This window comes from Neoarius graeffei, chromosome 24 (assembly GCF_027579695.1).
Source record: "Neoarius graeffei isolate fNeoGra1 chromosome 24, fNeoGra1.pri, whole genome shotgun sequence".
NCBI lineage: Eukaryota > Metazoa > Chordata > Actinopteri > Siluriformes > Ariidae > Neoarius > Neoarius graeffei.
The window spans coordinates 42745022-42759584 of NC_083592.1; the positions used below are offsets into that span (position 1 = coordinate 42745022).

General features: G+C 41.0%; 1 protein-coding gene across 2 annotated transcripts in view; it reads left to right on the top strand.

Moving 5' to 3' along the window:
- The window catches only part of arl15a (ADP-ribosylation factor-like 15a), a 152391-nt gene extending 138152 nt beyond the window's left edge, over positions 1-14239 (top strand). Inside the window, exon 6 of one of the 2 annotated variants that reach the window (XR_009651379.1) lies at positions 13625-13671. Coding sequence is in view for 1 of the 2 variants with exons in the window: in XM_060906668.1 (XP_060762651.1) it covers positions 13625-13762 (138 nt within the window). In the remaining variant the exon portion in view is untranslated. Of the gene's footprint in view, positions 1-13624 lie in introns of both variants that reach the window. The other variant, XM_060906668.1, reaches the window with a different exon arrangement.
- Positions 14240-14563: the final 324 nt, after the last annotated feature.

Sequence of the window (14563 nt, forward strand, 5' to 3'; positions counted from 1 at the left end):
AGACCAATGAGGGCTTCCTGTGCATTCCTTCCATATTTGTAGTTTCAGTGACATTTCTTTGGCTGGTGGAATGAAAAGCTGCAAAGTTGATAAAATATCAGACAAATGAGAAAGTCATGTGGGCACTGGTGTCAATGACATTTCCTTTGCTATCCTCACTGCCCTCAGATATATTGTTTTTCAACATATGGATATAAATGCTTCTCCTTGCTCTCTGATCATCCTGCTCAGGAATCTTTTCATCTGAATCTGAAGAATTATGATCAGTTTTGCTCCACATTCTGCTCTTCTTCTTCTTCTTCTTCTTTGTCCTCCTGATCTCCTGAATATTGTACGGTAATGAATGCTTCCTCCCCATTTCAGTCAGCTCTCCTACAGTGATGCTGAGAAAACCAAAACATTTCATCGTTGCAGCAAAGCTGTGATTTAAATTATCGAGAATTCAAGCAGGACTTATACTTCTATAGACATAAACCCAAACCAGCTCCTCATGGAATGAAGTGCTTGGAAACACTTACATGAGTTTACCCACATTTCTATCAAGTAAAATATATTAGGGCATGGCAAGTGCCTGTTTTCCCATGGGAACACTTTTGGAGCTCCAAACAATGTAGGTATATTCCAACTCACAGGTTTACAGTTTCACTGTTTCAAGAGCCGCTGTAATTTATTCAATACCTGTGGGTCAAAATTGAGCCAGAACAAAACCTACATACAAAAATGTGTAGCACCTGTACTAACATTTGTTTCACTACTTTTAAATGTCAAAATGGGTTATATTTAACACAAACCTACCAGCTTATATACAGATGTTTGAAAGCTTTTGAATTGCTTGATTTGTAAAGTTTTCAAAGTTTGAAATGTGCTCAATTGTGAATAAACAACTTGCGAATATTTGATTGAACAACATAACACTTGACCCAATGAGCCTGCAGTGCCAAATTCATCTCATTATCTCATCTCATTATCTCTAGCCGCTTTATCCTGTTCTACAGGGTCGCAGGCAAGCTGGAGCCTATCCCAGCTGACTACGGGCGAAAGGCGGGGTACACCCTGGACAAGTCGCCAGGTCATCACAGGGCTGACACATAGACACAGACAACCATTCATACTCACATTCACACCTGCAGTCAATTTAGAGTCACCAGTTAACCTAACCTGCATGTCTTTGGACTGTGGGGGAAACCGGAGCACCCGGAGGAAACCCACGTGGACATGGGGAGAACATGCAAACTCTGCACAGAAAGGCCCTCGCCGGCCACGGGGCTCGAACCCGGACCTTCTTGCTGTGAGGCGACAGCGCTAACCACTACACCACCGTGCCGCCCCAGTGCCAAATTGCTTCTCTTATTAGAATTGACTGTAATAATATAGATAGTAAAGCAGTGCCTGAAAGCGGAGCTCCCGATGAGTGTATGAGCAAAATATTTACAACCTGAATAGAATAATAACATTATAGCACCATGAATGAACCATCGGATTGTGTAGTGTCATGTATTTTACGTCAATAAATTGCTGCATTGTCTTGTGACAGTGATACCAATAATGAGATACGCATCACAGTTATGATACATATTTATTCCTTTCTTTGACGCCAGAAACAACACCATGATATTTATTATGGTGTGACTCTGCTGGGTGCCTGGTGGACAGCAGTGAACCAGCGCTTTCACTTTACATCATTACTATAGAGTTACCATGCAATATTATCGGACATAAGAACTAATCAGTATCGATCTGCAGTAGTTTTAGATTATCTAACACTAAGGAAAGATGCTCATAATTGCTTTTGAACTACACAATAATTATATTTACATGAGTGTACAGAGAAAGAAATCATTCAGGTAAAAAAGCATACAATGCAAAGATACGGTGCCCACTAAAAAACAGTAGGATAAACCCGGGGGGGGGGGGGGGGGGGGAGGACTACTGGAAAACATCTTGCTCCACCAAATGCAGTGTATGAGCTCCGAGGGTTTGAGCTGCAATCTTGATATTTCAAACTTGTTGGTCTGGTTACAACTGTCCAATAAGCTAGTGGACTAATAAACCTGTTTTAACTCACTTTATATGACACTGTCCTGAATATTTTCTGTAAAATGTGGAATAAATAATCCCACATTATTTTTTAAAAAGCAAATTAAAAATAAGCACTCAATAAAACCCCATTTGCCTTATGTAAATAAAGATACAAATTTCATTGCCTGGTGCTCAAGTGTTTATGAGATACGGTGCCTTGTACTTACACTCTCAGAAAATAAAGTACATTATTGTACCTTTATTGGTACACCTGCTTATCACTGGGGCAGGACCCTGTAAGGTACCTGTACTTATCCGTACCCTTTATATACTTCTTGGGAACATATACATACCTTTTTGGCTCTAAAAAGGTAAACATAATTACCGTGAGGTCCAATAATGAGGCCTAGGTGGTATATTAGTGTAGATTGTACCTTGGGGACAGAAATAGACTCCTACTGTACCCCTATTTCTGATAGTCTACGAGCGGGTTCCCTGTGGTGGTACACGTACATCGTATGATTGCAAAAGCCATCAAAAATCAGGTCGGTGCATTACCATATTTGCTTAAGTATGGAGTTTCACTCCGCTTTTAGCAGTTAGCTTCTCTGATCTTTACAACAGACCTAAAGTGTGCAACTGTGACATCTAGCCTTCTACAAGCACCAAGGCATTTCCTGCTCTCAAACTTTATATCAACCTACCAGCTGATCTAAAATTTGTTTTAAAATGAAAGCTACAGGAGCAGTCACATGGATGGGATACTGCAATTGAAATATGACTAGATATTTACAATTTGCCTACAAAGGCGTTATACTATTACAAGACAAAATTCAAATTACGAACTGCACACTTGTGTAGCGGGCGGCATGGTGATGTAGTGGTTAGCGCTGTCACCTCACAGCAAGAAGGTCTGGGTTCGATCCCCGTGGCCGGCGAGGGCCTTTCTGTGCGGAGTTTGCATGTTCTCCCCGTGTCCGCGTGGGTTTCCTCCGGGTGCTCCGGTTTCCCCCACAGTCCAAAGACATGCAGGTTAGGTTAACTGGTGACTCTAAATTGACCGTAGGTGTGAATGTGAGTGTGAATGGTTGTCTGTGTCTATGTGTCAGCCCTGTGATGACCTGGCGACTTGTCCAGGGTGTACCCCGCCTTTCGCCCATAGTCAGCTGGGATAGGCTCCAGCTCGCCTGCGACCCTGTAGAAGGATAAAGCGGCTAGAGATGATGAGATGAGACACTTGTGTAGCGTAGCGTTAGTGTTAGCAAGCGTTCAATACATTCACAAACTTCTTAAGAACACTTTAGCTCATTTATTCAAACTCTCCTTTCTTGTTTGGCAGAAATATAATAGAATAAAAAAAGCATGGAATTAACAGCAAAAGCTATGCTAATTGATAAAATGCCAGCTATAACCAGTTATTCAGGTGAGTCCTTGTTTCTTACATTCGTCTTGCTGTACAGCTTTGCTAATTTGGGGGGGGGGGAACCTTGTAATAAAATACCCGCATAATCCTTAATATTTAAGGAATTAATTTTGTGATTAGAAATCTTACAGACTCATCTTTGTAGTGATTTTAAAAAAAAGCATATTTTGAGGTGTAAATGTACTTCTGAGAGCAGGTGACAGCTCTCTCTCTCTCTCTCTCTCTCTCTCTCTCACACACACACACACACACACACACACACACACACACACACACACACACACACACAGACACTCAAATTACACTTGAATGCACAAATTCCTCTTTCGAAAAGCTGTACAAACCATGAACTCTAACTCACAGTCTGCATTTAATAAATACCATTTGTTCCTTTTCTTCCTCACAAAATTAATCCAAATGGCTGTTTGAAAAGGTGTTATATGGATCATGCGCACACAAATGAATGACATTATACGAAAACATGGCAGGTAAAAACATGACTAAGTGTATGAATATAAGTATCTTTGTTGCTCATATACAAGTCTAGACCTATTTTACAGTAGTATAGTGAACACATGCTACAATCAATTAGTAAAAATTCAAGCTGTGTGTTTAGAAGATAATGTGTTATCTGTTTCTCACGAGCATTGCACCTAAACAGTTAGATGATGTTAGAAGAATTAGGACTTACACTTAATGCTATAAAGCTTCTGAGAAACTTGACCCAACTTGTGCAGACTTGCTTAGTAAGGAATTGTTTAATACAAGACGGCTGATTCTTCTCCTGCTCTAATTCTCTGCTCTATCAACATTCATGTACTGGAACCTCAGCACCTCTGTTTTCAATTTACTGAAAACCGTCTACATTCTCTCTCTCCCTCTGCTTCCTTCCTTCCTTCCTGTCTTTCTCCCAATTTTTTTGTGTCCAAAATGTTGTCAAGTATAGCACGCAAACAGAAAAAGCACATTGTCAAGAAGGCACAACATGTTGTTCAAAAGAACATTGAATTTGAGTCAATGTTCCCAAGCTTGGGGGTAGAGGAACTAAGGAAATCATCTGTAGAGAGTCTTAAGGTATTCTGTGCGTGCTGAGGCCCACAGTTCTGCACCACTGTCCAATAGATAATCTGTCAGTGTTGGGATAGTAAAAAGTGTGGAGCTTGGTATTACAAAGGATGGGGGTTCCCTTTCTTGACAGACCCAGACCCAGGGCCCCACTGTGTGGCCTGTTGTACTGCCAGCCAACACCACGACACAAGCTTTGTCTTTTGAAGAAGCAGACAGCCGATCTAGAGAAGGTGCTTCTGCATTGGTTCCTGACTGTGTCGGAGCAGGCAGACTGCCAACGCGACCAATTTAAATAGCCTGAACCAGGTGTTTGCTGTCAGGAAACCCTTGGCAGCTCTTAATAATTTGAGATACTGTAAATGCATAATATGGCTAGACAAACAAAGTCTCCCTTGTGCACCTCTGCAAGCCGTTGCACGATCACTGCTGTGCTTGTCAATGACCCATCTGTATATTTACGGACTGACAAAGCTGAGCATCGCTGCCTTTCTTTTGGCTATGTTCACCATATGCAGGCACCTGCATGTTTAATATCTGGAAATATATTTACCTTCGCATTTTGTAAAGCTGCTTCCACGCATGTGGTCGCTGCATAGTAGTTTGTTTGCCGTTTTGTTTCAGGGACTAATACAGAGTGTTCTCGTGTGCTCATCTTTTCCTGGCAGGTTCACACTACCTGACACACTCCTAATTTTTTTTTTTCACTCCATTCTTTCAACCATGCTTATGGTGTGACCTCAGTTGTATTTAAAGAGCCAGCAAAACCAGTTAGCAGTCAGAGGCTTTGCAAGTCATTTGATCTTGTCGAGAGAGAGAGAGAGAGAAGATAAATGAAAACCTTAGGGGTTGTAAAAATAAAGAAAGAGAGGTCAAAATCCTCACTGTCCAAATGGGAATATCTTCAGGACATCTTTTATGCACATTTGAAGCCCCTGCCAATATGGAAAGTACATTATCACAGTCCTCAGACCTTAAGTGCAATAGCATTGTTCTGAAGACTTGGAAGGGCCTCTATGAGCATCCATGTGCCTCCTGAATTAGATTTATGGTGCCCTGGAGGTTGGTTCTGATCTGGCACTGGTCAGCCAGCTTTGAGCTGAGAGTGAGTGGTGAGACAGATCTCTTTGAACCATTTCTTACTCTACCATCAGAGCAATAAGGACAGTAAATCTTCAGCCTGGATAAATCTTCAGCCTAAAGTCTTCATTTACTGCCCACTGAGACCCTGGCAAGCCTCCAGCACAGCACAGGGGTTTATTGATCTTGGCTATGATTGCTTGTTGTCCTCGTAGGAATATTAGGAACCTACCTGAGGATGCAGGAACTTTTAGATCCTCTCTTTACTTGATATTTTTCTTCCTGGCTTTAACTAGCTCACTGCCTCTTGTGGAGCCGTTCACCTTGGGCTATGGTATTAATGTCACATGCTGCTTATGCTCAATTAACAGGTACAAAATAGAGCATTAATTCCAATCGACTTGAAACCCTATGAAAGTTCATGTGGCTGCTTCTCAAGCCAGACCACTCTTCATCCTGGTGGTGCATTTCCAATGAGCATGTTTCTTTTCTTTAAGGTATGTAATTTAAAATTCAGACTACTGCTAAGCACGTGAAAAGAGGCACTTTAGGCATAGAGGAAATGAACAAGACCAGCTCAGTTTCATGGTAAGTGCGTCTGGTGTTATTGATTCACATTCTTTTACAGTGCATGCCATTTCACAGGTCATTGATATCTTTGGGGGTGTAGCTTGTCAGCTTTAGTAATTGATTGTCTCTGATATTTGAGCATGGTCTCTTTTACACCGAAAGTGCTTTTCGGCAGCAGACTTGCATGTGTACAGTAACAAGTGAAAAGTCTGGTGTGTGGATGAACATACAGACATTATTAGAACACCTTGCACTTGTGCAAGACCTCTTGTTTCTAGAGTTTGAAAAAAAAAATCAATCCATACCTATGACGCACTGGTGCAAATGATGCACATGTTTGATCAAGTATTATTAGATGGTTTTCTCTGAGGTTGAAATTAATGTTTAACTTATCTATTAGTTCACTCTAACTTGACAGAATGTTTTACCCTAAGATAGGCAAGTAAATAAATAACAATTTGGTTTTAATATTAAGCAGAAATGTATTTTTAATTTCATCTGGCAATGGTGTTAGCCCAGTGTGGTCAGACAAATTTTCATAATATTCAAAAACAGTAATATGAACCCAAGTCTGACTTGTTCTACAACATGAACTCCTGACTGTTTGTCTGGGCAATTAACCAGGTATGGAATTTCACTGTTGCGCCCAGAATATTATCCTTCTCAAGAGTGGATTTTGACAAAATATGTGTGCTTGCATTCAAGTATTCAGGGGTTAATATGCTCTATTGGAGTGGATGCAATTCACAGTTTGTGTGCGTTCAAGATCAGTAGGTCAAGTAGGATTTACTGTAGCTCTCTTGGCCAGATGGCTCTGTGGGGATCGTAGTGCGGTCGCTGGCAACTGGCCCACTGGTGCAATCCTGGTCTGTTCAACTCATGAAATGACCATCCCTTTCCAGACAGCCTGATGAACTACATCAAAGATAAAGCACAGCTGAGCATGTTTGAATAAATAATAATAAGTTTTAAGTGTTTTAAAATGTTTACAACGTATTTGTATTTGTAGCATTGTTTTCAGCCAATTTATGAACCCTGTACCAAGTCAGGCAAAAAAAGATGAATTCTATGAGGTCTGATATTTATTCTATTGACCTCCGCTGACCCTGCAGGCCTTACTTTGCAAACCATAAGATGTATTATTCTATCCACATTCACTGAATATGAGCAATCGCACGCTCTGATTGGCTACTCTACTACTAGGATATCAGCTCATATACCATGAGTAGAGAAAAACAAAATGGCGGCTTTGTTTTCAAGTATTTAAAAGAAACAGAGCTAGCTAAAAGAATATAGATTTTTTCCCCCAATTATATATCCTGTTCCATACTCCAGCCCGGGCGGCACGGTGGTGTAGTGGTTAGCGCTGTCGCCTCACAGCAAGAAGGTCCTGGGTTCGAGCCCCGGGGCCGGCGAGGGCCTTTCTGTGTGGAGTTTGCATGTTCTCCCCATGTCCGCGTGGGTTTCCTCCGGGTGCTCCGGTTTCCCCCACAGTCCAAAGACATGCAGGTTAGGTTAACTGGTGACTCTAAATTGACCGTAGGTGTGCATGTGAGTGTGAATGGTTGTCTGTGTCTATGTGTCAGCCCTGTGATGACCTGGCGACTTGTGTACGCCCAGGGTGTACCCCGCCTTTCGCCCGTAGTCAGCTGGGATAGGCTCCAGCTTGCCTGTGACCCTGTAGAAGGATAAAGCGGCTAGAGATAATGAGATGAGATGAGATACTCCAGCCCAGTTGGTGGCAGTAATGCACCTTTAAGTTGGTTTGCCAACCACCAAAAAAACCCTGAAGAAGAAGAACAAACTGGCGGAGTGTGTTGCTAAACCAACCAAGGACGAAATAAAAACTCCACTCGAAAACAAAACCCCCAAAAATACCAAATAAAAAGTAACAAAATATGGAATGAAAGTATTTTATGGTAAGACCATAACTTTTTTATTTTTCAAGAATTATTATAGCATTTTTCACAAATTGCCACGGTCATTTCACCAGTTTGTTTGCATTCTAAGTGGAAATTATTCTGTCAGACGTTTTGTATAAAGTTTTTATTTATCAAATTTGCAAAAAATAAAAATAAAAATGCTCTGTTTCTCAAAATCCAGTAAATGTGGATAGAATAAAACAGTTATTCCACTCAATCTTGTCATTCATGGAATATCGCCAACTCGGCTATCAGCTCATATACGACTCAATTTCGTGGAATAACTGTTAAATGTCAGTGTCTAATGGTCAAAGAGCAGCTGGACATATTCTGTATCCTTGCAATATCTTATTTTTTTGTCAGTTGGTTAAGCTATGCCTCTTACCTTGTTCCATCAGCTGGCTGAATACACCAAGGCATCTATGCTTTAGGTGAAATGGATTTATCCCAGTTGCCTTTTTAACTTAGTCTTAGCATCTCTTTCACATTCACTTGTCTCTTCACTGACAACTGCTGTTAGTTTCTTTCTTACTTTGGCTCCGCATACTGTAGCTGGAACAAGGTGTACAAAGGCAGTGTACATAATTTCAAGAAAGGCCATTTGAAGTCTATAATAGATGAGGCTGTTTGGGTGCAGAAGACCTCCTCAAGGATTCTTAGGTCAGCCAAACAAAAGGGGTTCCTCAAGGATTTCTTAAGGTTCCTCAAGAGTTGCTTAAGGATTCTTTGGCCAGTTCTTTGAGTTCTTTACTTTCTCAAGCAGTTATATTTGAAACCTTCTCTGAAAGGGAAATCCCCTGTTATTAGCTTCTACATTGAACTTATAAAGATTACCCATTCAGGACACACTGAGGAAACCTTAAGCATTCTAGATTTAATATTTTCTAAGTTTCTATACAACAGAATATTATGAGGAGCTTACTGTATACATTCATTTATGTTCATTAACCCATTTATCCTGATCCAGGTTGCAGTGGATCTGGAGCTTATCTCAGGAACAATGGGAGTGAGGCAAGAATACCCCCTGGATAAGATGCCAGTCCATTGCATATTTATATAGGGAAATGCTATTTTAGATGGGTTGTGCTTTGTCTATAGTATAGTGCATATGTGTTGAAATCTCAAAAACAATGGAATCAGACAGTTGGAGTACACTGATGTTAAAAAAGACTTATGTGGAAAAAGACCAAATCTTCTCCAAATGTGATTTAAGTCTAATGACATTTACACCAGGGCAGGATGGTGGTGTAGTGGTTAGCACTGTCACCTTACAGCAAAAAGGTTCTGCGTTCAAGCCTTTCTGTGTGGAGTTTGCATGTTCTCCCCAAGTCCGCGTGGGTTTCCTCCGGGTGCGCCGGTTTCCCCCACAGTCCAAAGACATACAGGTTAGGTTAATTGGTGGCTCTAGATTGACCATAGGTGTGAATGTGAGTGTGACTTGTTGTTTGTCTCTATGTGTCAGCCCTGCGATGATTTGGTGACTTGTTCAGGGTGTACCCTGCCTCTCGCCCATATTCAGCTGGGATAGGCTCCAGCTTGTCCGCAACCCTGCACAGGATAAGCAGTTACAGATAATGGATTGACATTTACACCAAGCTTTTCATCTTTAATTGAGCCCTTGAATTCTAGAAGTCTAAGGCCCTGGTTGCACTATGGCTCATGATGGGTTTGCCAATACTTGGCGATGAAAAATTGATAGCATCGCCACCTATTGTGTGATGCATGGCAAATATTCTCTGAGCTTCACGAGTTGTTTTTTGGTGTGTCTCTGCCTCGTGAGTGGCCAAAAACGTCATGAAAAATTTCAATGCATGCATTGAAATTTGGTGGCAATGTTTTCATCAGCAAACTAAGCGGCGAATCCTCACAGATAGGTTTGGGAATACTTCCCAAAGCTCGGGGAAGCATGGGCACCAAACGGCTCATTTTTATCGATAACCCATTGCAAAGCATCGCGAGCTGTAGTGTGACCGTAGCCTAAGAAAACTTTTTTGCCTTGTTGGAATTGTTAAGGGTGGCATGGAGTGGGTTACACTGCCACCTCACAGCTAGCTCTAGGGTCCCTGTTTTGAAACTGAGCTCTTCCAATACTGAGTTTTGCCATTTCTCCTTGTGTTCACATGCATTTCATCTGGATTCTGCTGTTTTGTCACACTGTCAAGAAACATGCAGGTAGGCAGACTGGCTAAGCTAAATTCCCCTTAGGTGTGAATGAGTATGTGATTGTGTGACTGGTGTCCAGCGATGTACTGCCATCCCATCTGGGGTAAATTCTCCCACCTTGCACCCAGTGTTCCCAGATTTGCCTCAGGATCCACCATGACCCTGTTCAGGATAGAGGTCACTGAAGATTGATGAATGAATTGTGTAAATTTTCATGCATTCTTTAAAGTTTTGCTTTCCATACGGCTTTTATTACTACACTAGCAGGTTACCCGGCGTTGCTCGGGTTTTGCAAAATTCTGGGTTGCCCCAAGACTTCCATGTCAAATTTGGTGAAGATCCATCAAGAAATGGTGATGTTAACTCAAGACAAACAAAAATCCAAGCATCCACCACCCAGGGGCCCACTGGGGATCCCCTGGGGCCCAAATATGGAATTTCTGAGTTCTACCAAATTGTAGCTATCTCCTGTACCTACGTGCCAAGTTTAGTGAAGATCTGTTGAGAGTTTGTGTTGACAAATGTAACATGAAAGGCATTGAGGGAGGGGGTGGGCGGATGTTGTGCCCCCCAGGGACCTCCCTGGGGCCCATACATGAATTTTGTTCATATCTGCAAAATTCCGGGTCATCCCCCAACCTACTTGCCAAATTTGGTGAACATCCGTTGAGAAATGGCGACGTTAGCTCAAGACAAACAAACAAACAAACAAACAAACAAACAAACAAACAAACAAACAAACAAACAAACAAACTTTGCCACTTATTATATAGACTGATATATATTGTGAAGAGGCTAATGTAGCTTGGGTCCAGAGAAACTTCACAGAGGTAAGCTGCTTTCTCTGCTCGGCTACATCAAGCACTGATCTCACAGAAAGCTAGACTGGGCAACTTAGTGTACATCCCAGCAGCCATCTGCCACTATTCTGCAAGGTTTATCACAACTGTGGTGAAACAAGATGTGCTTACAATTTAAATTGAGATGAAATGTGTGTTTCCTGTCAGTTCTTGGACTTTTAGAGTGCCTCAGAATAAACGTCTACCCAAGAAGAAAGTGACTGTGCAGTTGTTGTTCAGCTACCCAGTACAGTATCTTGTTTTTTTTTTCTCCCAGTCTAGACAAATGCACAATTTGTAATGTAAGAAATGCATTGTTGCACTACGTACATCCATTCTACAATGTTTACATTAGTGCAGGGAGCGAACATTGGTTTGAAAATGATGTATCCTCCACAAGTCAGCCTGCCATACACAGTGTCAGGAAAAGCAGACGAACTGCCTGGGTGTCAGTCTAAGGCGGCTCCTGTTACCAGGATGGATTTGTTAACACTGTTTGGGTCAGCTAGGCCCCAGGGCTCACACCCACCAAAGTGACTTAATCTGTCATTAAACTCCTGTTACACCACGACCGAGCCACAGCTCAATATGCCCTAAAGACTCTCCAGGAAGAAAGACGAGATGCAATCTTCTGACTTGTTGCAATGCGCCGTCATGAAAGAGGCAGACAAATTCCCGCCGTGGCACTGATACATAGCTCCCTTAACTAGAAAATGCCAAAAAACATAATTTATAAAGCACATGGAGTTAGTATTTAAAAAAAAAGAAAAAATATATATGTATGTATATGTGTATATTTATATATACTCATTACATAGGTGTTTTTACTTTTGATCATGGTTTATTCTTTTAAATAACCTGCAGCAATGCCAGTCAGCAATTAGTTGACATAGATTCATTTAAAAAAAAAAGACCTCATGAACAAGCTGATAAGTACATCCGTAAAAGCATACTGATAAAATTGATAATGTTTCCATCAGTTTATTTTTAGTCATACAGCTATTTCAATTTTAATATAAACAGTGATAAAGTTTTACTCTTAGTATATGATAAATGATCAGACGCATGGGTTATGCTTCCCTGTACAGTAGCTTTGAACAAGCAAGAGGACCATTGTTTTAGCAGGTTATCTAATTTACTTAAGGAAATCTGATGCTAACCATCTTCTTTTTAAGTGGGTAACTGATAAGATTTCATCAGCTTTTACTGGCATAAAATGTGGTTTTACCTCATGTCACATCATTCATTAATTAATTCATTCATCTTTAGTGAGGGGCGGCACGGTGGTGTAGTGGTTAGCGCTGTCGCCTCACAGCAAGAAGGTCCGGGTTCGAGCCCCGTGACCGGCGAGGGCCTTTCTGTGTGGAGTTTTCATGTTCTCCCCGTGTCCGCGTGGGTTTCCTCCGGGTGCTCCGGTTTCCCCCACAGTCCAAAGACATGCAGGTTAGGTTAACTGGTGACTCTAAATTGACCGTAGGTGTGAATGTGAGTGTGAATGGTTGTCTGTGTCTATGTGTCAGCCCTGTGATGACCTGGCGACTTGTCCAGGGTGTACCCCGCCTTTCGCCCGTAGTCAGCTGGGATAGGCTCCAGCTTGCCTGCGACCCTGTAGAAGGATAAAGCGGCTAGAGATAATGAGATAATGAGATGAGATCTTCAGTGAGTGCTTTATCCTGGTCAGAGTCATAGTAGATCTGCAACCTATCCCAGGAATCATGTCCTATCGACTGAATAATGCTAAATTGCTCATTAGAAATACATACACAGCAAATAATAGAAACAGAAGTAGAACTACATAGCAAATACATCGTCATTAGAAATGGTTTGGAAATGTTATTTCTTGTCATAAGTCATTTAGTGGCCTTTATAATATTTATAATCTGTAAAGCGAGTGAAGACTCCCGGTGGATTATTATTGTTAAATAGCTAAATGGCTCTTGCACATTCTTTGGGGCAGTGGACCAAAATATCCTTCGTTCCCTGTTGAAAATGTTCTGTATAACAGATGGTTTTGGTTTATTCTCTGTGTAATGAAGTGTTGACATATAAAAGTAAATCATGTATAAAATACCGTCCTAACACAAGATCCTTATAATCAAATGTTACCATATTAACCAAATGGGTTAATTCATTGCAAACAAGAGGTCTGGGCATTACAACTGTCAGCATTTACATCTCTATTGCTCATACTGAGGTTTTCCTAATGGTTTCCTGACAGCTGTTTTTTTTCCCTCTTTCTCTTTACAAGTGAAGATTATCTGTAGAACATGGAAAACTAATTGAGGTTGTGTAATAGAGTCACCACTTTTCCATTCCCCAGTTAGAACTTTTCAGGCTCTGTCATTTCCATTTCAATTCTCCTGGAAAAGATTTTTTCCTCAGGCTGCCAGACATGGCATACTGAGCGAGACCAAACATGTCCCCAAATAAATTGTCATAGAGATAATGCTTTGGTTGATGCTATTTTTGACAAACCAGCCTTAAGCTACATGCCATTATTAAAACACAACCATGACTGAATGAGTGTATCTCATTTCTTCCAGATAAAGAAGTATTTTGAATTGGAGCCACGGGCAAAAGGGAAGAGATGGATCCTTGAGGGCAGCTCAATAAACAACATGGAGGCTGTGAGGGAGGGCTTCAGTGAGCTCATCAGCCTTATGGAAGACAAGGAGCTGTAAAGCGTCAGGAGATGATTCAGGACACAAGTTCAAAGAAAGGAGAGGGAAAAAAAAAGCCAAAAACAAAACAATTGTCCAGATAGACAAAACAAAGAATTTGTGTCTCTAGGGGAGTGTTGTTCATCTGAAGGAAATGCAGCAATGTTTTATTTTTCACCTCTCCTTCAAAAGATGTTGTTTTTAATCACTGAACAGAAAAGACAGACGCTGACCTTTAAACATCAGCAAACTTTAGGTCATCACAAACTTTAGGTCTGGGATAAGATGCTTTTTGTAACGGAAAAATCTAGAGTATTTAAGATATTTTTTTTTTGTCAATAGATATGTAAAATTTGTACCGAATCAGTAGGCAATTAAGCATGTGTAGTCTAAAGCATCGTGCAATGTAAAATTTCAAGGCACAACTTCACGGCACTGTAATTTACTACTGTTACCTTTCTTACTGTTTAAAAGTAAAGCATTTTATGAATTTCCAAAGGTTTTCATTTTTGTCATTTGTTTTATGTATACTGGAAAGCACACCAAGTCACTACTGTTGAGAATATCATTAGTATATATGTATATAGGTATCATATTCTCTTTTCTATGTTGCTCATACACAGGCGCCTTTGGTTATACTATTAATGTTGTTGTTTCCAAAGACGACACACCCCTTTACTAGGGAATGCCTGGGCTGTTTCAGGTTTGGTCTGGAATACAAACTCTATCAATCAGTGTCTACAACAGCTGCATTTGACAAGTCCCTGTCCAGTAGTCTAATGCCTTCCAACTGTCTACACGGACCCCTCCCCGTCTGCCACC